This window comes from Galleria mellonella, unplaced genomic scaffold, assembly GCF_026898425.1.
Source record: "Galleria mellonella isolate WM207_F2 unplaced genomic scaffold, CSIRO_AGI_GalMel_v1 utg312, whole genome shotgun sequence".
Lineage (NCBI taxonomy): Eukaryota > Metazoa > Arthropoda > Insecta > Lepidoptera > Pyralidae > Galleria > Galleria mellonella.
In genome coordinates, this window is record NW_026442074.1 from 6,454,924 (window position 1) to 6,482,273 (window position 27,350).

At 30.0% G+C, this 27,350-nt stretch overlaps 1 protein-coding gene across 3 annotated transcripts in view; it reads right to left on the reverse strand.

Moving 5' to 3' along the window:
* The window catches only part of LOC113515099 (nuclear speckle splicing regulatory protein 1), a 103,496-nt gene that overhangs the window by 6,265 nt on the left and 69,881 nt on the right, over positions 1–27,350 (reverse strand). For 2 of the 3 annotated variants that reach the window (XM_031908462.2, XM_031908461.2), the window contains 4 exons: positions 20,785–20,981; positions 19,085–19,266; positions 8,476–8,750; positions 7,091–7,318 (listed from right to left, as the gene is read on the reverse strand). In XM_031908462.2, the coding sequence (XP_031764322.2) occupies positions 7,091–7,318; positions 8,476–8,750; positions 19,085–19,266; positions 20,785–20,949 (850 nt within the window). In that variant the 5' untranslated portion in view covers positions 20,950–20,981. The remainder of the gene's footprint in view (positions 1–7,090; positions 7,319–8,475; positions 8,751–19,084; positions 19,267–20,784; positions 20,982–27,350) is intronic. The other variant, XM_026899246.3, reaches the window with a different exon arrangement.

The following is a 27,350-nucleotide window of genomic DNA, read 5'->3' on the forward strand; positions in this document are numbered from 1 at the left end:
ACTCCTTAGTTCTTTTATAAATTTTATTTTTATACTTTTTTGTTTTTACAATTATCACATTGCTTTTTGTCGCTGTCGTAGTCTGTCTTCTGTAGTTTTTTTTATTATAGTTATTTCCCATCAATCTCATCGTTTTAATTACACTAAATACATCAACATACAGTCCAAAATATAACCCATACTGTTATTGGGGCATAGAATAAATAAAAATTATAATTAGATTAAGTTCCGAATAGATGAAACACAGTGCACGTTATGTAGTGCGTCATTAGTAAATAATTTGCAACAGATTCTTTGCTAATCGTTAGTTGAATAAAGAGTATTGTTAGTTGATTTGGTTTTAAGATTTTATTTTAGATATAAATTAATTTGAATTTAGTAATAGGGTTTTATGAAGTGTTAATTATATTTGTTGTAACATTTGGACTGGTATCATTTTCTTCAATACGAATTTACAGCACAAAAAAAAAACATAAGTCTATGTGAGATTTTGTCGAGATTGTAATGAGATTGAAAGTATCTTAAATGTAAAATTGAGCATTACTCGACCTGCAATTATTAAACTAATTATATAACATCTTGTTATATGTGTATGTTAATAATAGAAAAAACCATGAAAAATTTAAAATATGCAATCATGCATATATCAAACAATTTCCATAAAAAAAAAATAGTAAAAAATATTAAACGTACGTAGACACGAATGCATTAATTATATGAGTTTAAATTATGGTGTCAATTATATTTTACTTCAAGTTTCTGAGATGATTTTTCCAAGAGATTATCACATGGTATGAGATTATTTTGAATTTTAAAATAAAGTATGTACTGATTTTTTTGTTATGGACGCCATATTGTTTTTTACGTGATATTATTATACATAACACACAAAGCTTGCGATAATACGATTTCAAGACTTTTGTTTTAATTATTTAATAATTAGTAATTAGTTTGTGTCCATTAATTGGAATTAAAAAAGTTTTTATGCAAAATATAATTGTTATGAAAACTTTGATTTATTAAGTTGTTAAATTTTTTTATACTTATAAGGAAAAAGGAATTGTTAGTTATAGAAATTAATGACCCCATTATTAGTAATATATCCTTTTAGTCGATCTTTGCTTGCTGCGACACGGTGCTTTCTGGAATCGTGGTTTATTCTGGGTGTATTCGTCGCAATGTCATTATCACATTATACTGGACTGGTTAACCTACTATCATTTTCACCTATTATTCCTCACTGGTGCTCCGCCAGCTTATACTGATAGTGCAAGTGCGGTTACCATTCCATTATCATGCATTAAAAAATATATTTATTAGCAAATTCCGATAAAAATGTAATAAACATAAATTACAATTTTACGTATTAAATTTATTGTTTCACGTTCGGATCTCTTTTATTTATCTGCATAATAAATATGGAAATTCTTAAATTTCGTGCTTCGACTCAAGGCTGGCAGAGTCGTTAGCGGTCTTCAATTATAAGAAACATGTTTTGTACCACTTACCACATCGGCGTCGTGAGTATCTAATCAATTTAGTATGTTCAGAGTAACATTATATTCGTTTGTACTTGGAATATTTTATTTTACGTACATTTGAATTCCATTTTAGTATTAAGTATAAACCTGATAAGTTGTTATTAAATGAGTAATTTATTTTATTCTTATCTTGTTATTTATTGTAATTAGATAAACTAAACTTGTTATGTAATGTAACATGCGTTCAATAAAAAGGAAAGTTCTCTTCGTATGAGAAACGTGAATGAATTCGATTGGAATACGAAAGTTCACATTATGCGCTATTTCCGCTATTTAGTAAGCAAGATATCGGTGATATTTTGAATAGATTTAGCTTTAAACTATAAACTTTGAACTGTAAATTAACTACTATGTTATTACAGAGTAGTTAAAAGCTTGTTAACTAACTTTAGGACGTACCTGCGTACTACAAGCGTCCTACAAGTATACCTATATATATATATATATATATATATATACATGGATACATATTTTAAATTTTGATTTACTGTTATATTTATAGTACGATAACATAATATGAATATACCGTTTCACTACTCTGGCTCATCTCGTGACTTATGGAATAAAGCACTAGTACAAGAGACGAGAAATTCGAAACGAAATTTGTACTATAATTATATTAATTTTTAAAAACAATTTAAAATTTTTATTATTTTACAATGATTATTTAAAAAAGTATTCTATTATCAAACTAAAACCTTAATTATGCTATACTATTCTTATAATGTGTTTACTATTCTGAAAATTTAGATTTTAATTGAAAAATTTTATTTAAAATATTTGAAATAAAAATTGACTTAATAAAACAAGTTTTTATTCAGGTGATATCTGTCTGTGTAAAAGTCTGCATCTATAAGTAAGTATTTACAGTAGGTATGTAGATATGTACAGACCTACTTAAATATACACTTCAGTATGGTAACCGGTAAGTAACACCTACCTTTTCTGTGTATGCAAATATTTTGTATTAGGTTGTCGGTAGAGATTGTTTAAAGCGATAAGTCCGTCTTTTGTATTGTACATTCTGATACAATGTTCTTTTCTATTTATTTTTTGCACATTAAACTAGTTTTATTAGTAGGTATTTAATAAAGCAATATTATGATGTTTACTAATCAGAGATGCTACGGTAGTAGTTCGGATCCTGGTATTGGATTCTTTTGTAATCAACAACTAAATATATTTGGTAAAATGAGGACAAGTAGAGTTGGAAATGTATTTTACTATATGCAGTTTGGAATTTCAATACTCATATACTGTCAAAGAAGCTTATGTTTTTGATTAAAAAATACACTACTTATTTTTTTAAATAAAAATATCGATAAGTAAACACTAAATTAGTATTTAACAAAATTTTTTTGCAATATTTTGTAGCTTATTTTTAAGAGTGTTTAACATTCGTGTTTGCCTTCTTAGTTGGCACAAGTGCATTATGTCACAGGGGGAGTACTTTGAAGGGGATATAATTGATTTACCTGAATAATTGTAAAATAAAATTTTTAAAAAACTTTTATACGTACTTTCCGGACAAACCTCGTATACTGTCAAAGAAGCTTATGTTTTTGATTAAAAATACACTACTTATTTTTTTAAATAAAAATATCGATGAAGTATTTATTTTTTTCGCTTAAAGTGTTTAACATTCGTGTTTGTTAGCAGGGAAATTTTTATGCAATCATTCTGAAATATCGAAAATTGTTAAATTATTTTTGAAAATTAACAAAAAATTGCGACGTTGCCATAATTCGGTAAGCTAAAATTATGAACGCCCTAAATTAATTTATCTAAATTTATAAATGTAGAAGTAATTAGATAAATAAAAATGTAAAATTAGACATGTTTATGACTATAATCCCTAAGTTTCCAGAGTGGTTAGAAGCATAATGTCGAATGAAGTTGTTTTGGTGAACTTAAAGACTGTCAACGTTTTATGAGCGAACATATTAAAGTCGTAAAAAGTAACTAAGGGAGCTAATGGTGGAGAGATGAGCAGCAGTGCCTCTTTTAAAACATCACCAAAAATCAAACTGCGGTTGCCAACCCGCCTGCCAAGCGTTGCATCTACTGGCAAAACCCGTATGAGGGAGGCCTGTGTTCAGTTGACAGTTAACGGCTGATAGAATTGGGAGTCTAAGATGCGACTCTATAGCTTACAAATATAAAATTAATTATAATAATATTATATACATAAATTAAATTATATTTTAATAATTCAAATTGAAATATATTTTATTTCATAATAACATTTATATTTTTTAACATACAATGACGATAATTATGCCCAACAATGATGTAAACTTGGATCGAATGATCACGAATAGTGACGCAATCTTTAGTAGAAGCCGGATTTTTATTTATTTAAGAAATCTTTTAATTCTTCACTATGAAATAAAATAAATTAATATGCTCATAATGGTAATACCTGATCAGCAGGTCTTCCCTTGAATCCAATATCGATATCGATTCAATCTATTGCCAATGACAACTATACTGCACTCATGAAATAACAGTTAGGAATAAGGTGAAAATTAGAATTGATTTGCATTGAAAATTTGCACTAATATCCATCTGTCAGAACAATATGGAACCATTATGTTGCCAGTATTACAATTCGATAGTCCGAAACGTTTATTAATACGAATATCGATCTATTGGAATTTATTTTAAGAGTAACCCCACAGGTAGTCAGAGCTTTTTACAAACCGTACCGTTGTAGTAAACGTAATATTCGATTTAAGCCCATATTTCAACGTGGCAAGAGGCGATATTACCGCCATTATTGGATAACATTTAAATTGTTAACGATGTTTTCTATTATCAGAGAATTATTGGGAAATTTAAATTGTCACAATTTTTGGTGTCGCCCATATTCGAATTAAAGATTTGAAGTAGAATATCGCTAGTCATGACGCCGTTATCTATTAACAAAGGTAATAGTTAAAGATTTTAATAGATATATATTAATACATTGATCATTTTAATTTATAATAAATAAATAAATGTATAAGATATGTTATGACATAGTTTAGCGAAGCGATAGCGATAAGAGCAAAATGGCTAAATAAAAATAAGAGAATTACTATTGCGATGGTCTATCTGTTTATATCTCGGCATTATACGCACTATTTAATGTCTTATTCTCAGTTTTTAAAGACTAGGCAATCAAATACCAATGGCCTTTGTCCACGTATCTTATTTTGTGCAATTTGATAATTCATCTCATGCACGATCATGGAGACTGAATAAATGTTGAGCACATAAACACAGAAACTTTAGCACAACAGTGAGCATTTCTGAATTTAGATTTTTTGGCAATGCAAATGTTTGTATTTTTTCTAAATTCCAACAATAATTCACTCAATGTTGTTACGTTTTGTGATTTTATTAAACAGTAGAGGTTTATACAACTTAAATACTTTTTATCAATCAATCGATTGCTTTATTTGCTGAATAAAAGTGTTACAAAGATTGTACGAGTGATAAATAGTATTCACTTTATATTCTGCCCTGTATCGGCGTGCAATTTATTTTAACAATAAGTAGGAAGTAACGTAGTAACTATTGGCAAAACTCCCTCATTAAAGGGATGATGATGAACGTAGCACAATAACATTAATCAATATTTATAAATGTACCCACATTATTCTTCTTTCTTTAACAATATATAACTATTTTTCTGTTCAATACAACCTACGTAGATAATAACATACATCTTTAGCATTTTAACGAGAATAACATGGAATCAATTTTTAAAAATACCTATAATTTAAATAACAAGCTATGATGATGGCATCAACATAATGTACAGGAAATATTGTCTTTTTTGTATAGTCACGATTTGATTGGTACGATTATAGCTATTCTGGGATTGTGTTTTAAGAATGTTTTTTGATGATTTAATCATAAAGAATAGTAAAGTAAGACAATTTGATATATCAAATTTTAATTTACTTCTCTGTTTATATTTTTCTTTTTATTTTTATTTTATATAACAGAACAAATATTAAGTACTATAATTTATTTTATCCTTGTGCTTGCTTATACTTTTTTGACGTATTCTAGTGCTTGATTCAAATTTGCAACTTTATATTGTTATAATTTTTTAAATATTTCTGACCATGATTAGTAATTTTAAATTATACCTAATCTATTATTCTGTATTCTACTGTATTTACAGTTACTGTAATAGGCAGTTTAATAAACGAAAAACAATTATACGAATATAGGTCTCAATCGGATAAATACGAGAGAGGAGGTATAGATACCAAAATTTGTCGGGATAAATCTGGCTGGTACAGTAAAAAGCAATAAGCTACTATCATGAGAGTTATTTGCTATTATAAATGAAGTTCATCTTACAAGAATCATAATAGAATTTGCTCTGCATAAAGAGTTTAATAGACCTTTTGCGTTGAACACTCTAGTACATTTATATCGGCGAGATTTTAAATACGATATCTTTGAATGCAATACCTTGAAAGCGAGTTCGGCTCACATTTGCCAGATTTAATTATATGTTATATTAGCTAAGAAAAACACGAACGTTACCTCAGAAGTTCACAACGCCTATTATGTTTATATCTTCCCCCATTAAACAATTTGCCACCAAAACAATAGATCTCAAACTGCGCAAGAGTATATTGTAGCTAGTTGGTTTCACAAACTACTGCAATTTAGCTAATTGAGTAGAGTCACAAAGTCATTACCGCTTTTGAATACTGGCTGATGTTTGAATCACGCTAATGAGATCATTATTTTGTAGTTAATACAAGTTAATAATGTAAAAAAGAACTGTCAGCACTTTTAACATTTCAATACTTCTAAAAGTATAATTATATTTTTTATATAAACGTCTTTGTACCTATAATGGGTATGTGTAGTTAAAGATTAATTAGGAATTTTACGTACACTATTAATTTTTAATTTTTTATAATAATATAAATTGTTATGCGAGTTGGTTAAATATCAATTTGGAGACTTTATTTCCATCTTTCTTTTATAAATATAATTAAAAATTGTGTATTATGTCATACATAATTATGAAAATCGGTTTAAAACTGCAAATTTTTTAACATTTAACAATTATTTATTAGAGATTTTACACTTTTATAAAGAAGAGGGTTTCTTAGCAGTTGTCTTTTAAGTAGGAAGCAAAAAATAAAAAAATAAAACTTGAAAAAAAAATCGTATAGGATCAACATGAGACTTGGGAATAAGAAGCAGGATTTTGTACTGAAAAATGGTGGTTTCAATCGTTACTAAATTTATATGGGTCATAAACATAATCAGTATGTAATCATCGAAATCAAAGAAATCGAAATCGAAAAAAAAAGCGTAATATGTACACAAAACTAATTAGTCGAATTAGCTTTTACCCACAAATTCATCTATGTATATGATATATATTATGACTTTCTTCATTTTTAATTGGTTAAGACTTTAAGGCACTAAGAAGTAACAAACAAACAAAATCACTCTCTCATTAATTATTTTAGTAAGGATTGAAAACCTTTTTCAAATGAGTTGATAAATGTTAATACTACACTTACCGCTTGTACTATGGTTGTCATGCTGCCTCGCGTAGTCATTTCTCTCAGGTGATGGTGCCAAGTCGCTGCCAATACCCGAACTTCCCCCGGATGACTCTAGCTTGCGTCTTGCATTCACCCCCACTATGTTTTGGTTGAGACAACGTCGTGTATCGATATTGCTCAAATTACCCTTCTGTCGATGAACAGTGTCGTAATCTCTGGGTGGCAGTAATATTGGACTTTTGCCTGGAAAATACCAATATTATTAGTTCGATATATGTATATCGACTTCTTATGCTAAATAGCTGAAAGCATATATCAGCACCTATCATAACATTGATATGTAAAGAAATACATATTTGTGAGTAGATTATATTTGCTAATATAATATTTTATTTATGCAATACAAAAGCCACATAAATTGTTTATTTATAAATATATTTTTATAGAAATATGTAAAATACTTCTTTTAAAATGCATACATTTTAATGTTCTCTTTCACTAGGAACATTAAATTTTTTAGCAACTGTCAAATGTAAAATATAGGCATGGACAGAGTATATACTTTTTATGTTACATTAGTAATAGAATTTTTAGAATTAAAAAAAACAGCTTTTTTCTTTTTTTTGGCATTTGTGCGTTGTAACATGGTGTGAATAACAACTGATATTTTGACAATTTTTACTATAAAATATGGTGAGTAAAATATAATATTTATTTATCTATTGAATCTCTGTAATACTATAAAGTTTTAATTACTTAACATCTGCATTATGCTATAACGCATTACTTAAAGCATAGTCAATGACAAATAGAAATTCTATGATTTTTATATTAGGTACAGGAAACAGAAAACAAAGAAACATCTACTTGATGGAAAATAGTAAACTTTGCTATACACATGAATACTGTGGTTATCATAGAATCCTATGGAAACCTAGTTTTAAATATACTATATTCTAAAATTTTGAGTTTTAAGCGATCTACTCTAGTATTTAAAAAGGAATAAATTCAGAGTTAATTTAAGTGTATAGGAAAGTGTTTTTTTTCTTTTGTAGATAAAATGTAGAACAATATGACTCTTTTGTAAAATCTTATTATTAATTTTAAATCTAAGATTAAAATAATTATGCTCACAACTTTGTTGATATTTCTTATATAGTTTTATTTAATAATAGAGAGAGATATTAAATGAGAATTAGTGACACTAAAAATATGCAGGTAGGCCTCTCAAAATATTTTTTTGCAGGTCTAGCAAGATGCGAAGCGCATGTCGCATACTAATAAAGTGTATGTATTTAATATATATTACTTATATACATACCCATAAAGCGGACATTGTGCACATACATACATAATTGCGTGGAAGCGAACACCTAGCTAAATATGAAAAATGGACTGACCTATTCCTTTTTTACCTGTTGACAGTTTTTGCTTAAGTTCTGCAGCGAGACTATCGTATAGGTTGGCCACACATCGTTCTTCATTGCTCCCAGAGTCTGATTCTCTTGACACTTCACTTCCTAGTGATGAATCTGGTGGTTTCTTTGTAGCAGGCAGAGCACCTCTCATCTGTAGTTTGCGTTCGATGTCGGCGAACTTCTTTTGGTTTTCCGGCCGCTCAATAAGGGCTTGGAGATGGGAGTACAGCATTTTTGCTGTGTTGTCGGAGTCACATCTGTGGAGAAGTAGTTTAATATTAGCACAGAGAATATTACTTATGAATACAAACGGAGGCTTTAAGAGAAATTGCTGCAATTTATTGAAATAGTGAGTTATGTCATAGAGTTAATTAATATTACACTCAATCAAAAAATATAAACATTTTGAATAATCCTAGTTCTTTGCGGTATAAAGCACGTATAGCAAGCAATATATATTTAGCAATATATTTTATTATATTAGAACCTACTTTTACATTTTCTTACACGTGAGAGAATATTTATAGTTTGTGTTTTTGGCTCTATGTTAGCTTCAGAGCATTTTTCTTGTAATACTAAAAAAAATCGAATTTAATTCCTTTTTCCTATAATCTAATATGTGTATCTATTTAGCAATATAATTTTACATATACCTATAGCTATAATAATAACATTAAATTACCTATTGACCTACATGTAACGATATACTTATACTTTTATTAATTTTTATTTCTAAATTTATGAAACGCCTCACTCAATGTCACGCTTGTGCTATGAGTAGATATATATAACGTCAATTATGTTTATGCAAGTACTTATTATTATAAAGAGTACATCGCATTCGTGACATGTCACGGCATGCCATAGGTACTGAATGTCAGTGAGTGGTTACAACTAAGTACCTAATGTCAAAAGTGTACAATTAGGTAGTGGTTTTGCTGTTGGCTGGCCTCCCATGTCTAACTTACCATTCGCATTTTATGTTACTAATGGGCACTCTTTATTAGTAAGCTGCCTTCTGTAATTATATAGCGATTTTTAAGAACGAGGACTATCGGTCACATTACTAACAATATATTTTGTCGTATGCACATCTACGCGGTCTCGTAGACACCATTGTAATTTCGTTGTAAAACTAACATATTATTAAACAGACTATTAGTAATGAGACCTAACAGCTCTATAGCAGGGGAAAGCCTATTTTGCCAGGGTGATCTCAACGTAATTGTGGTATTCATTACAATGGACTAACTGACTTGCCTTTTTATTCTCACCTATCATTCCACACTGGTGCCCCGCCAGCGTAAACCGTTGGCGCAGGCGGGATTGCCATTTTATTATCATTCAAAAAGAAATATCGCCCATAGTAGATGGAAAGGATTGTTAGTAATGAGAATCTAACAGTCCTATTGCTAAAAATATACCCTATCAGGTTGACCTTCACGCGGTTCTCCCTAGAAATCACCGTAGTTAATTGTCGTTGAATTCACCATGATGGTTCAATTGACCGGCTTTCGTCCTCACCTCATTGGTGCTCCACCAGAGTATACCGATAGCGCAAGCTGGGGTTTTTTTTATACAACTTAGAATGGCAAACAAGTTGACGGCTCACCTGATGGAAAGTGGTAACCGTCGCCTATAGACATGAGCAGTACCATGGACATAACATGGTATACTGTTTCGCCCATAATACCTCCCATGCGTTGCCATTACTGAGGACTCAGGTGTTATTCCTCTGTACCCTGTAAATTCACGCTATAAACCCACCCTTCAAACCGAAACACAGCCATGCAAACACAACTGCTTTACGGTTAAAACACGAATGGGACAGAGGTACTCAAGCAAACGACTTTTGTACAAAGTCTCCCTCTGGTTATTTCATTAATAATTTTCAGTAATAATTACTCATAATGAAATGTTTGTCCTATTATTTATATAACCTATGATTAGCTACTTAGGCTACTTACAAGACAAACTGTGTGGGCGAGACGGCCGTCACCTCTCTATGACATATGGTACTATGTTATACGAAATACTCTTGTACAAGAGAGTACATGGATATTTTTGCAATACCAGTGAGGTGACAGCATTAACATTATAAAGGTAAATCGTTTTTGACGCGTATGTCGTAAGAGAGACTTCAAGCGATTGAGCATGAACTATTGAGCATGTACGCTCAGCTCAGCTGAGTTAAACGCCCATGGATATATTTGGGCCCTTGCTATTAACATAAAATGCCATTAACGTGACGTTATAACGTTATGTAACAGTTGTGTATCTTAACGTTACTATAAGCACGAGTTACATTGTTATGTTAATAAGTGCTCCACTTATTGTTTGAACTTGTTTTCGTTTCATAAGCCTCTTAATGATATTTGAGTTGCAATGCCATAAGTGCTTTATTTAAATTTGTTGCCGCCCACATTGGAATTTATAATGCAGAGCGTCTGCATTATCAAACGTTATTAGGAATACTAATAATCTTTTTATAAGGATTTAGTTGGATGTGTGCTTTTAAAAAAATACATATTGTTGAATATGCAATGGTGCTCCGTTTTATTTTGCATATATTATAACTTAACTATTCGATTTAAATTACATAATTTAATAAATCAAAGAAACGATTCATTTATATGTATAATTTAAGATTTCCGCAAAAAAAGCTTAAGAGTAATTTATTTGTATTAAAAAAAAGTATTAAAATTGTTACAAAGAGCTTCTTGACATGCACACACAAAAAATACAAGAAAATTATGGCAAGGACCTTCAGAACTAAAATTGTAAAAGCGGGCATACTTATATATCAAACACCACATCAAGATCCTGTAATAATAATATACATTTTCTTGCCTTGAGTTTTAACAATTAGGATATGTATTAATCTCTGGTTATGTTGTTTTTTTTTTAAATACAATATAGTTCACGTTATTCACTGATAATGTAACAATTCTACAAGTAAAAGAATTTTCAAAATCGGTCAAGTATTTTTTGAGAATATATATATACATATATATATATATATATATATATATATATATATATATATATATATATATATATATATATATATATATATATATATATATATATATATATATATATATAAAAACTAAAAAAATCCTCATTATAATATTAATTTAGGATAAATTGAGTAAATACTCTTATTAAAGATAATTATTATACATATATAAATAGAGTGTTACATTTAAATCTAGAGTTAAGATTTTAAAACTTATTCTTCTTAAACGTACACCAAAATTTTTAGTGTTTTAAAATCAAATAAACAGACAGACTCTACGGCGTTTATAATAGATACTAATAAACTTTATTGACTTTTTAAGCAACTGCTAATAGCCAATGACACTTAGCGCGAAGTGCCATTTTACTATTATAGTCAATTATGAACAGTTACTGCGACTCGTAGTGATCAATTGACTTAAATAGCTTTAATGACATGATCGAAATGTCAATTACATACATTTAATACTGTTAAGAGCTGCTGTGAAGGAAATTGCACAGTATTGGAATGGCATTTAGCAAGGAATTATGGCATGTGACTTAATCCTCTATCATTATGTATGTCAAAGTGAACAAGCTTTGTCGCACCATGTAGCAAGAAATTGAGTGGGCTCACTTAAATATGCAAACATGAAGTATTGTTCGAAAATAATATTATCTAAGTAGATATTTCTATACAGGATGAAATCAAAGTAGTAAGCATCCTGAAGGAAGTGTGCTATAGGTAGTATGCAGTAAATATGTAGATAATTCTAAGACTATCGTTCTACTAGTGAAACTGAACATTTTCTTTAACGAAACATAGGTCGAAAAATGACAAAAAATTTTGAGTCTCAGATATTTAAATGACGAGTTTAGCTATTGACTCACTGAGGAAGACTCAAATTTGTTGCTTTTTTTCTTAATTTGTCATTTATAAAGTTTCTGTTTATCTATGTTCTGCATCTGCAATGAGAAAGTAGTCTGTATTGATCTCCATCTCAAACACTATGTATATGAAATATCATGATGAGTAGTTAATTTTACACTCCTAATTGTCGACGTTCTGACGTGGATTGCACTACGTTGTGGTCACGACAGGACCACGACATGGTGCAAATCCATCAATGTTTCATCACGTTAAGTTCCGATAGTGTATTTAAAACATGAGTACTTCAAGCGCTAATAATTAATAACCAAATGAACAAACATACTTTTACATTTATATTATTAGTTAGGATTAGTTAAAAAAGACAGTATAATAGGTATATAGTTGATGCACTTTACTCTTTACGGAACAAACAAGGATCACTACATATCGATAAAGAGTAGAGACGATCACAAGAATGCTGACATTTTAAAGTCAAGGCTGTTTCGACGATACTTGTGCCTGGACGGGCGAACATGACGTGTACTCATATTTATTCACTTCTTATTAATAATACTAACCACTAATCAAACATCGAAAGCCAAAATATGATAATATATTATGTTCACATATATGGTTACTTAAAATACAATATACTGCATGATATACCGAATTAAAATTATATTCGGTAGGTTTCTGATATTATAAAGTAATAGTTACAATTAAATTCATAATTTGTTAATAATTTGGTGAGACACCATCAAGCAACAAATACCATTTTCTTAGAAAAATCTCTTCTAAATACCAATACGTTTCTGAGTACATATTAGTGTATTTTAAAAATGCAATAAGTTAATTAGGCGTGTGGTTCAGACATAGAATGGGCTACCCCATTCTTTCATATGAGTATCGTAAGAGGTATCTAAGAAACTTAATGAGCAAGGGGTGAGCAACAGCGTCTCTCTTGAAACTTCATCAAAGCTTAACAGCGATTGCCAACCCGTCTGCCAAGCGTGGCAGCTACTGGCAAAACTCACAGAAGAGGGCGACCTATATTTATCAGTGGTCAGTTAACGGCTGATTTTTTATCCCGGTAACGAGGATTTTTTATTCATCGTCTTCCTGTCCTTATTTCAATTATTTGAGGTCGGAGTAATATTTATCTTACATTTATTTTAATTTGCAGTCATTTGAACAGTATCTCTTCTCTTTCTGACTAAATCATCTTTCTCACAGTCCAGCCATCTCTTTTTAGATCTTTCTCTACTCTTAAAGCCATCTACATTCATACATACATGTCCATATCAAGTCAAAAGGTTATTATTTTTAATAGTCAATATAAATAAACAAACTTACGTTTAACTTTATTCAGCTAATATAATGTAATTTGTGCTTAATTAGTTGCGGATTCTGTTTATATGTTCCTAAACAAAGAAAGTTTCAACAATATTATTTATTTACCAAATAACAATTTATTTAAAAACGAGCAACAGGCATTAACAAAGGCGGACAACAAACCCGGAAATCTAATCGTAACTTTAGTTTGAAATACGATCCTAAACAAAATAATAAGAAAAGACGTCAAAACTACCAACATTTTTAATTCTCACTTCACGGTTTGTTAACAGCCTATTCAATAGATTTTTTAACACCCAAACGTGTTTCATTGTTACGGACAAAGTATTTTTTTCTTTGACAGGTGACAATATTGGTGAAAGTTGCTGATTTTTTGTCTATGCGTTTATTTCATTGCTATATTTAAATAACTGTCAAAAATACCACGAAACATTTAACATGTAATGAACAAATAATACGTATCGTACGTGGTCAGAGTCGTTGCAGTGAAAGGATTGTAAAAACACTGTTACGTTGTCGGCAAGCGATGAATGATTAATTTAGAGTGTAGTTGAGTAAGTACTAAGTAGAACATGCGTTTTCCCGTTTCTATTATCATCTATCTATAGATTGATCACCTTTGAACTAATAATCTGAGAAAAGATAATATTAAAGTTTAGAAAGTAAACGTCGTCGAAGTACTTGAAACTAAAGAACTTAATTTGTGTGATTTCTAGATAGTCGCGATTTATTATTATTTTTTCTGTCGCAAATATTAATTAGAAAATAATTTCATTAACTTACTGTCATAGAAAAATATCGTCAATAATTTTACTGTCGATAATTTATAAATATGAATAGTATACATATATTAAGAGCGTCCATTACTTTAGTGTAGTAACGTCGCAATTATCTATCAATTTTCAAAATCAATTGAAGAATTTTCAATGTTCTCAATTGATTATTAAAAAAGTACAAATTTAACGTTTAAGTTATCGTTCTGAATCTTAAATCGTTATAATCGATCTTAATAATTAAGATAAAAAGATACAATAATAGTACTCTGATGGTATAATATAAACAACCCAGAAAGCCTACCATGAATAGTTTTTCAAAATTTCGAAACCAAACGAGTCACGAATTTAATGTTAAAATCATGTAATAAATGCAGTTTAAAAAGATTAAAATATTTGTCTTTTAAACTTTTTAGGTAGGATTTAAGACGAATGAAACGTTAAGTTCCATTTACGCATGATTTCCGTATAAAATAAAGTATAACATTAGGTCCGAAACTTCAAAATTTATTTCATGGTAAATAGCATATTCTAAGGATAATTTAAACACAATTACGTTATAATTCAAATAATTTTATGCTTGAATACTACACTAGGCAGGTAAATTGTAATTGTAAATTATATAAACATATTTATGTGTAATTATTATTATATTGGTATGTAGTAATTTCAAATGTACAGTAATAATGTACTTTCAAGTAAATCCTGCATTAAACTACCAGGCTCCATAACGGGTAAGTGCTATCATAAACTTGCTAATGTAGATGGTTACCGGATCTAACTTTAATCCAGGTTATTGCTTCTATTGCGATAAGTCTCATTACATTTTTAAATTGATAAAGTATATTAGATACCTATGATTTTATTTTATAATGTAGAAAATAATATTTTATTTTATATCACGCATATTTTTATGCAACTTCTAAAAGAACGAAGTTCTCAATTTGCCTATTGTTTTTTTTTTTTTGTGAATAAGTTATAATAATATGTCATCTATTCTGGATCGATTTTTAAAATTCTTTTTACAATCGATATGGTTTACTGTCATATTAATTTCATTTTAATTTTATGACGATTGAAGTTGATGATATTTTTTGCTAAGGTAAATCTTGTATACCTAAATTAAAATATTATTATATATTATTTAATCTAATATATCTCGTCGATCATCAATATGTGTTATATGTTCACGATTGATTAAGTTATTTTACCGTGCAAAATGTAGGTACTAGGTACATCCACACATACTGTAGCCCCATACCAGTCCGATCGGCATGGTGTTGAAAACGAGTACTTCTCTATAATAGTCCTTGTCACAAATTCCTCACAAGTTGCACACAGATGTCGCTAACCGTGACCTCGGCGGATGCTGGGTGCATAAACGTGAAATGCCATTGTAGGGTTGCCAACTTTCTTCTATTAATAATGACTAGCTATTACTCGCGGCTTCATTCGTACCATTATTTACAACGTCCGCGTTGATGAATTGGAATTAAGGTAATAGAAATCCTTCTGTACACCAGATAAATAAATACGAGAATACAAAATTTTATGAAAATTTTATTGACTAAGTATTTAGAATTTCAATTTACTATAGCTATTATCTACTATATAATGTTCAGTATAGTCCTTACGTACTCAAAGTAAAATGGCTTTATAAAGATGTACCTAAGGTTTGTAGTTTTTGCCATTTTAAGTATTTTCTTTTGTTTACACAAATTAGTATATACTACCAACACAGACATTTCATAAGTGACAAAAAAGTATAAATTCGTAAAACATAAACAATCAGATGATGTTATTTATATTAACGATTTATATAAATGAGAGGATATCGATTGTAATAGGGAAAGTCTAATATCAGTTGCGACATGCCGTAAAGATGCTTTAGCCTACAGCTGTATAGAAGTTGCGACATGTATTCAAATGCTTTAAATGTCAGGTGAAGATGGTAAACCCTTTGTTTTGTAGTTTTGCAAATATAACTAAAATCTAGTAAATATTTAAAGTATGTGCTGTATTTATATATTTTATCAAAGGATTCCATTTATAAAATCGTCGTGGTAATAAAAATAAATAATGGAAATTAAATTAAATTAAATTTAGAATATTTAAATGCAATTAACAAAGTATCATATTTTATATTTTACGTTATTATTAATTCTGATAAAATTGGCAAGAAATATTGTGTTTTTTTATTCGTATAATTATATTTTTTAATAAATTATATCATATAGTACCTACAGTATATATGTCAATCATCAATAATCTCTAATGTTATATAAAAAAAAATATAATTTCCTTAATTCCTAGTGGAAACGTAAATCCTTATTCTAATTTCAATTTACGAGCGTATCCTAGAATTGGAAAAAATCAATAAAATTTTGAAATATTACGTACGCATCCATTATAGGTAATTGTTAGTCGCCTACTATAGATGTGTTTCGTAAATAATATGCAACAGGTTCGTATACAGTACTAGTAATCTAAGACAATTAAAAAATCTATGTTAACATGTACATATTAATTAAATAAACGCAGAAGTGGATTCACCTTTGCATTTATTTAAATAACAAGAAATAGGATAATCTATTTAACTGAACCTGATTCGAATAAGAATCGACAGACACAAAGGTGGTTTGAAATTTGAAGGATATAATTTTTTACCATTTAATTTTGTAAAAAACGTAGTGGAGACAATTGTTGGTAAACCTGAATAAGTAAATATAATATAAAAAACAAACAATTTTTGTTCTGTAAACAAAAATAACAGTTTCAGCTATCTTAAAATTAATGTGAGATGAATAGTCCCATATTAATTTGGTCACACATGAAAAGGTCATTCTCATTTACATCCCTCACTGGTGCCCTGCCAGTGTATACCGTTAGCGCCAGCAGGGTTACCATTTCATTATCATCCATTAAAAAAAATCCTATTAAATATAAAAAAACCTATCATAATATGGTGAAGAGTAGTTAAGCTAATCGTCGCATATATTGTTTAAGTGCAATAAAGAATATATATATATATATATATATATATATATATATATATATATATATATATATATATATATATATATATATATATATATATATATATATATATATATATACGAACTAAATTCACAATTTGAATAAAACTGATAAAACAGTGTAATGGTTAAAATAGGTTTGTAGGAGGTTTTAGTAATTATAAATAAGGGGTTTAGAATCTCCTTTTTTAAGTAGGTTCTTAAAAACAAGGTAGTATCATCTAGTTTTAAATATTATAATTGTTCAAGTATGATCGTGATGATCAATATTATGTAGTAAGGTCCACAATTAATTTGACATTTACAATGAACAAAGGTCGAAAGAGCAAAATGTCAGATATGTCTCTTTAAATATTTTTCTAGCACTTGGTCTCTAATCAAATGTGATGGACGCTTCTATGATTACAAAATATATCCGTGCTAAATTTTTAGGTGTTATTTTATGATTTTCTCACAATGGGATAACTTAAATGAATGCAAACTTAAAAGTTTAAATAAAATTGTATTTATATTGGGTATCTAGTATATATATTTAAGTAGTTTTATTTAGTTTAACAAATTGTAATAAAATTTTGCATAACGTAACATATAAATATTCGAATGAAGACACGTGCATGCACGCGCACACACACACACACACACACACACACACACACACACACACGCGCACACACACACACACACACACACACACACACACACACACACACGCACACACACACACACACACACACACACACACACACACACACACACACAGCGCACATATGCACGTACTCAGTCTACTATTATTTTACAGTTTACTATAATTTATTCAATAACAATTTATAGACTTAGCATTAAAGTTATCTGTGAAACCGATCTTATATTGTGAACCTACTATTTTGAGTCGTAAAATATTATCTGAAACATCTTCTCCTTGACCCAGTGTGTTAGTAAATAGGTGCATAATCGTGACACTCTGTGGAACCTTGAAAATATGGGAGAACTGATACACAATCAATTAATACTTCAACTTTAGTGTGAAATTGAAGACCTTGTGTTTACAAAGAAACTAGTTTTCTCGTATAAACAATATTAGCAGACATTACAACCTGCATATTATACAGGATGGTTATATAACGATAAGGACACACACACAACAGAGTAGATACAATAATGTAAATAGTAATAAAAAAATGTGATAGTATTATTTAGGACATTTAGAATCTTCTATCAAGTCGGTCATCAGGAGATGTACAAAAGTCTTCTGCTTAGGTACTTTAGTCTCACATGTGTATTTGCCGTGCAATAGCTGCAGAGCTTGCATAGCTCTGTTTCAATTTAAAGAGTGCGGTATGGCAGAGAAATAACAGTATATAGAGGAATAACATCTTAGTTCTTAGGTAATATATAAGGGACATCAAAAGCACCACAATGTATTATGTACATGGTGCTACTCATGTCAAAAGGCGATAATTTCCCCTTTTTGTCTGCCTTTATACAATCCCGTGTTGTATAAAATCGTATTTTTTTAAAAAGTAACTTTAATCCGATATAATACAATACAATTTGCAACTGACCTGTACGCGTGCACATGAACAGGACAGCCTGTTAGCGGATTGTACAGCAATAAGACACAGGCCACCACGTCGTCCTGTACCACCGCGCTGGTAATACTGCCATGGGGTATGAAATGCTTGATCGTTTGCTGCTTGCCTTTTGCTGTCACGTTCTGAATTATCTTCAAACCTTTGTGGGAGAGCTGGTGAGAATAATACACTGTTCTAAACAAATGAACGCTACAAAGTCATAAACACTACTGGATATAAAATATAACACTATCTAATTCTAAGCAGAGCTTGTATTATGGTAACTAGACAACTGATGATGATCATGATGATCTGAAATCATCATCATATGATATTATTATCAACTGCTGACCATTACTGTTCACTGCTGAACATTGGCCTCTTCCTATTGGAGGGAGAGGGCGGTTGTCAGTTGTTGCCACGCTTGGCAGGCGGGTTGGCAACCGGTTAGGCTTAGGTGATATTTTAAGAGGGACGCTGCTGCCCATCCCTGCACCATTAAATTCCTTTAGTCGTATCTTACGATACCTACGAGAAAGGAAGGGATGGCCCATTCTATGCCGAGATCACACGGCGATAACAGATAGACATTCTTAAATACTTGTTTTTGTAGTATACATATATTATACATAGAAAACAGAACAAAATCAATAGATGTGAATACAAATGTTTGTACTACGAGTATGTAGAGATCGACCGACCATCGGAAGATAGTGCTGTATGTTAAAAAATCACCACTGATGTCGTCAAAAAATTCAACTGTAAAATTTAGCAATATACTCGTAGCTAGATTAGGCATTGCTTGTAATAAAAGAGAGATGCGATAGACATATTTATTAAATTATTCTAAACTCAGAAAGTTGTAAGTGTTCCAGTATTATCATTTAAAATTCTTGAACTTTCTATAATTTTTTTTGTATATCGGGTTTTTTTTTAATTCATTTAATAAATACTGTCTTTTGAAAATAACTTGCGTGCAAAAAGCAGTTGCAATTTACTTCAGTGTTATAATTTAATTATGAAATTAACACCGTCTTGCTGCCAGTTTTGTTTGTGTTGTGCAACAATTCTGTTAGTGTAGTATTACATGATGCTACTGTATAAATCATTTAGAACATCATAAATTACTTTCACAAACATTTCCCCATATGTAATTTATGACTGAACAAATTGGCATGCGGTAATCCCAGATGAGATAGTTGGAGACATTTTTGTGGAGTTAAAATTGCTTTATGTCGTAGATAATAATGATAAATGAATCTTGTATAGCACTTTATACTACTGAGGTTTTATATATTTCGAAATATATTTTTGTAGATAAGTTTTTTATATCTTATTTTTTAATGAATAGTTTTTTGTAAAGTTGTCTTTACAAAAAACTATTCATTAAAAAATAATAATATGGCCATATAATTACATAATACGAAGGTAAACCTTTGTGGATGCTATAGTGTATTCTGTAATAAGGGACTAATTAATGCACTTTTAACTTTGTGGATCACATTGTTTGTTATTTCAAATTGCATAAAAAATATCGAATCTAAGCATTAAAATAAGCTGGCAGAGTACGGTTAACCGTTGAGAGTAGGACATTCTCTTTTTAGTTGCTCGCATTCATGGACTTGAATTATAGTCCTTGTGTTTTTTTAGGATAATGTGGTCACATATCGTGTTATAATAAGAAGTCTTACCTGTAAAGTGACTTTGAAAGGTTCCAAATCTCTCGCCCTTTCCTCAAGGATCTTTATTGCAGGTATCGCGAACTCTTCACCTCTGAGTCCACGCGACTCCTGCGCGCCGAGGAACCACACATAGTACGACGCTTTTTTAATATCTTTCTTTAATCGTAACGCCATTTTGTTGAGGGCCTTATGTCATTGTTAAGTACCTGAAACAAGATTGATTATGAATTATTATATTTTCACTTTCCATTATTTTATAGTTAAATATAAATCAATAATAAAAATATACACATTGTAAATAAGGAAAATAGGCACAAATTTTTTACGCTTGAAAAGTGCTTGTGTTTATGCTCCTAATACTGATCTTACGGAAGTCGATGGACCATTTCATGTTTATTTACCACAAAGAAAAATAAAAATTTTCTAAAAAAGTGAACAATCGGAATATTGGACTGTTAATTTTTAATGATCTATAGACCTATCTATTTATTTTATTTATTTATATTCGACAACTATGTAAGATCCAAAAAACCTACGACCAAATTCGTCATTTTGATTAAATCCTAACCTATTATTGAAACCCTAGTTCATGAATTAGACTATTCCTGTGTTTACAGAATATGCCAAGGACATGTCGAATTATTACAAAAAAAAAAGCTATGTCCTAAAACACTAGACAATAATATGCGTCGTCGGTCACAAGAATAGACTATTAAACTGTTAAGTAATCTTTGCGGTTAGCTCACATTGTAATAATAAGGCCAATGACACTAAAGGATAATAAACATGCATCCAAAACGATTTACCTACTAACATTGGCCAAAATAACACAGTTATATAACATGACTGCATGCTAATCATTCTTATCACGTATCTACTTGGTACTATGTAAGGGATACACCTACCATGCAAATAGATATATCCATTATCCTACTTAATATTATATAATGTGGATCTTTCTAAATTTGTGTGGACATTTAGATGTGTATAAGTTAATCAAGTTCGACTGGATAAATTTGAATGAAATTTGGTATACACATGAGCTATTAACTTGCATTACTACAGGTGCATTTTAATCAAATTTACGCATGTAAAATTATACTATAATAAAATCGTGAAGTTAAAACAATATCAGACTTGAGAGGCTTGAAGTAGGTAAGTTCATAAGTAACTTATGAAACCTAAATCAGTAATTTTTAAAACTGATCTCTATTTGTCTATTTGTTACCTCATCACGACAAAATGGTTGAACATATATTTATTAAATTATTTACCAACTTATATTTGATTGTATACACTAATAATACATAAAACATATGACAGAGGTAAACAAATGTACAAAGGCGATCTCAACTCTAAAAGAGTTCTTATCTAGCATACCCGAACTGGAAAGATGCATCAAGTTCAGCGGGTAGCGTGGTATACTCTGTACAATATTGTGTCAATTTTCAAACAAAAAGAACTAGAAAAACATAAGTTTATAGATAACTAAGTAATTAAGTATTATGAAATTTTAAAAACTGCTTTACTGATATTGTACACAGTCAGTACTGAATACAACTCCAGTGGCGCAATAGGTTAGCGCATGGTACCTATAAAACTGAATACTGAGATAGAACCTGTATGATATGGAATTTCTATTAGTAGAGATCTCTGATAATTAGATGGTCATCTTTATGAAAATAATGTAATATATATGATATAGTATTATTAATTAATCTTCATTTCATAAGCACGTGTTAGATATTTTTTTTTAAATTATATTAATTTTCTTAAACATCTTGTGTTAAAATGTGTACCTACATTTATTAATTAATAAAAAATTGCCTTTTTTTAATACACGCGACACACTATTACTGCTCGTGCATCCTCTTCATTTGTACCTCTATTTCTATATCTAGGTTGTGGAGTGAGGTCCTGTCTTTTGTTTTGCTCTTACAATGTAATACAGGACATTAAATGTCCTATAAAAAAACGTACAGACATTTAAAAGGCCGGTAGTGCACATGCAATTTATTTCGTGTTGCAGATGTTCATGTGCTATGGTAGCAGCTTTCTATAAGGTGGATCGTCTGCATGTTTGCCTCCCTAACAATAAAATATTAGAAATTTGAACTATCTAGTTAATTTTATTTAACATATGTAATAATTTGTACCATCATTGTTATAAATATTTAGTATACTTAATAGATATGCACCTACATAATAAAAAGTGTTCGGTAAATTCATGTCACATAAAATGACCAGACTTGAGAATCGCAGACGAGTTTTTGTTGTATACAATATTGCTACTACGCATATGACATGAATATAATACCTACCTGTACTATTATTATATATGTTGTAATAAATGGACGTTAATCTGAATATTTATTATCTATCGATATTATTTTAAATTTTATACAAAAGGAATAAGAGCTATTCTACCCTGTACTCTGTACGAAATTATGTATTCAAAAACGCCCATACTTGATTCCATTGTGACATATTAATTTGATTCATAGTTACAAATTCGTATGTCGTTCAATATTAAAATTCCGCTGTGGGATCTGGTCACTTAACAAATTGCCTTATATTTATAGGCTCACGCAACACATTACGAAATAAGGGCAGTGTACACAACACGGGCATTTGTATATTATGAATTTTCTCACGTGCATACGATTGCGGCACTAAAGAACCTTGAAATATATTTTAATTGTTTAACAAAATTTTGTTAATATTTAGATCACTTTTGATTTCACAAGTCACCTCGACGGTTTATTACAAAGTGTATCTCACGAAGATAATGACGATGATAAGATGATGTCATTAGTTAAATAAATAACCTCTGTTAGAATAGATTATATACTCGCTGTATTAAAATTATAAAAAAAATATAAATATGCATGTAAATACACTAGGTAAGCGTTTAAATTATATCGATTCTATGCCACATTGTTTGAAAATAAAGGATTTATTGCCGACTGTTGAAAATTCTTTCATACGATATTTACGAGCAGTTACTACATCGACAGAATATATTTTTACAGAAAAAAAAATCCATATTGGATCGGTTTATAACTAAAAGAATTATGGTACGGAGGTAACAATCTAAAAAAAATACAGTCGAATTGAGAATTTCCTTGTTTTTGAAATCGATGGAAAAGAATTAACTAAATCTAAGTTACAAAAAATACTGAAAAATAGAAAATTCCTCTTATAAATAAAGATAATAATGTTTATGTTCTATAGTATCAATCGATTTTAATGTAAATACGAAGATTTTAGAGTTCAAAATGAGTGAATAGAACCGAGCTGTGCACTAAAAAAGACTGTTCTAATGACCCCAATAGCGGAACTAATTTGTGCTGGAGGTAGAAACACTGTTTTTAGGTTCACTGTAACTTCAATTTTCGTATTTTCGTAATAAACAACCATCCTCAACGTAAAATGATTTGTGCTGTTGCGGTAAAATGGCTCGTCATTGCCATTACGTCCAGATTACTCGAGGTTTAAAAATATCAAACGCCAAAAATGATTGATGCTGTAAAATTATTATCTAATTTTAGTTGTACCAATAATAATAGTTCTAATATATTTCCATTTTTCTTGACTCGATGATATATGGTCGCAAGTAATCTACCAGCGTTAAATTTGAAATCGTTAAATTTTACTGAAATTATCAATCCTGTTCCAATCCAGTTTAACTAACAATAGCTCGAAGAATCGATAACCGATGAAGAAGAAAGTTTCTTGAGTGACGACTCCGTACAGGCGAACGTAGGATGCCCCTCCCCCCTAAATGAACGACGACCTCAAATGAATAGCAGGGAGTAAGTGGATGCAGGTGGCTCGGGGCCATTTTTTATAGAAGTCTATGGGGGAGGGCTTTGTTCAGAACTGAAAAGTTAACGTCTGATATACCTAATAATGATGAAGATGAAAATAGGCAATCAAACAAATAATCTTTTTAATATGTTTAACGTAAAATATGTACAACAAAGAATTTACAATACATTACAATTCACATTTTGTATATATATATTTAATGACAAATAAATGAAATGAAATATCTGCTCGGAATTCATTTTCCGTTTAGAGCAGAGAGTGGGGGTTGGATCATGAATTAAATTTCTTCCATTTTATTTATGTACAAAGATATAAGAATACCATTGATTGTCTTGTATTGTATGTATAATACAGTAGTTTTATAAAATATTATTTTCACAACATGTAATATGATCATCGTCAAAGAAAATTAATAATTAAAAATAAATATGTTAATATAATGTCGTATTTTCGGATAACAGTTCATTCGGACATATCCAGTTATGGGAGGGAAGGATTATTATTCATAATGAGGTCACCGACCCATTACTAGCAATATACTTCGTCAAGCCTACCTTCATTTTATACCACTAAGGTGGCAAACAAGCATACGGCCCACCTGATTACTATAGCCTATGAACATAGGCTACGGTAACCACTTACCATCAGGTGGACCTGCAATACCAGAGGTATTACGCGTGCGTTGCCGACACTAATGTGATCTTTATACCATCATGTACCATAATGATGATTCTAGTGAATTAATCACCATAGGTTGACTGATCTGATTTCATCCTTATCTACCATCACTTATAGGTACCTCACCAACATATGTTGGGATTAATATTTCGTTTTCATCATAAAAAATGAGCATATATAATTAATTTGGAATCATAACTATTGTTCGAAATTAAGAACTGCAAAGGAAATTAGTTTCCAATTATACTGTGCTTAGTTACTAACATTTTCTAAAGTATTTAAAGTAATTACGTGCTCTTTTTGCGCTTTGACCGAACCGCTACGGTTGCTATTTTAATGTTTTTGTTCGTGTCTGCGATGACCGCTCGCCCCGAGACATGAGGAAGTACCGTTATGAATTTTAGTTTATCAGTTGTGCCGTAGTTATCTGTATATGAGTTTAGAACGGTTCTTAATTCATTATAATATTTAGGACACTGCTATATACAAGCAGCAAGGTGATTAGTTTGTATAATGAATTTATGATGCGTATCTTAATATAATTACTTGTTTACTAATTAATATATCTTCAAAATATCATTATAGCTCTTAATATATTATAGTTATGTAGGTAACGTTATTAAACTAAATTCGAAACATATGGTGGGTTGTTCTCCGAGATATTCGTTGGCAAGTTTCTCTAATATATCTTCTATTGAGGACCACGCAATGGATCTGATTGCGTGACTATTATTATATTGTAATTGAACAAACCTATTGTAGAACCTTTCCACTTGATAGAACAATTACTTTAAATATGTTTCAGAAATCAGTGGATGCAGGAAACTTAGAAATTTTTTATGGCAGGGTGAAATCTATATTCAGCAGCGGGCAATTAATGGTGGAAAAGTTGACAATGATACATGTATGTTGAATTAAAAAAACATAAGAATTCATTTATATTATGTAGGTATGGTGCATAGCTCTAAAAGTGTAACCTTAGTCTCCAAGACATGATATGGATATAAATGAATGTCGTAACTGCATAGGTATTTTGCGTGCCAATTTTTTCACAAAACAGACTACTTGAACTGTAGTCAAAATTTAACAAAGTTTTTGTATGAAATAAATAAATAAATAATAGTATTATTATTATTTGTGTAGACCCGGAATATTTTCTCTTTCTTTCGATGTAAAGTCCGAAAAAGTCTACATATTTTATTCTGGTCATAGTAAAACCATCAAAATTGCATGCAAAATGTTCTTCTGCGCAGGCACAGCTGAAAAGGCAAACACAGATGAAAAAATGGCGAGCAATTTATATACAGATTGAGGTACTTGCATTGCCTTTTTTCATATTATTAATATTTATCCCCTAACATTTTTCTAGTTAATCAAAAGGCATTCCAACATCTACGCACATTATTAAAAACTTATTATATGCAAATATTGTGCATATGACAATGTGTCATTGTGTATGTTCTTGCGTTGCTATTTTGGCTTTGTGTAATGTGGGAACTAGCAATTAGTTTTTGTATGTTGTCATCAAAATGTACGTACGATTGACAATCGCATGTACATACTTCCTATAAAAGGTTTTCTTAATAATTTTAACACCCACTGAATATATCTGTGTAGGTATATAAGTTACGAATATTAACTGATGGCTGTAATTTTCTATTATTATAAATATGAAAGTTGATGCAAATTATGAATTTAAAACAAATCAAAAGTTGATTTAACCCAACGGATTTGTATAACATTTCAGGCGAAGTAATACTAATAATAAATAAATATTGTATCGGGTAAAATTACATAATTATACAGCATCTAGTTTACATCTAGTTTCGAACTAAAAAAGCTTATAAAGGATAATTGATAGAAATGATTAACACATGTTATTAATAAAAAATCTAGACTAATACTATATACTATAATATATAAGTATGACTGTTTATACTTATGAATTACAAATGGTAAGGTAAGACAGTGTAAACCGTTATAATATCAAAGTCACCAATTTATTAATTACAACTCCATTTTAGTTTATTATATTTTACTGAGTACAGTGTTATTTAGAGGAAGTG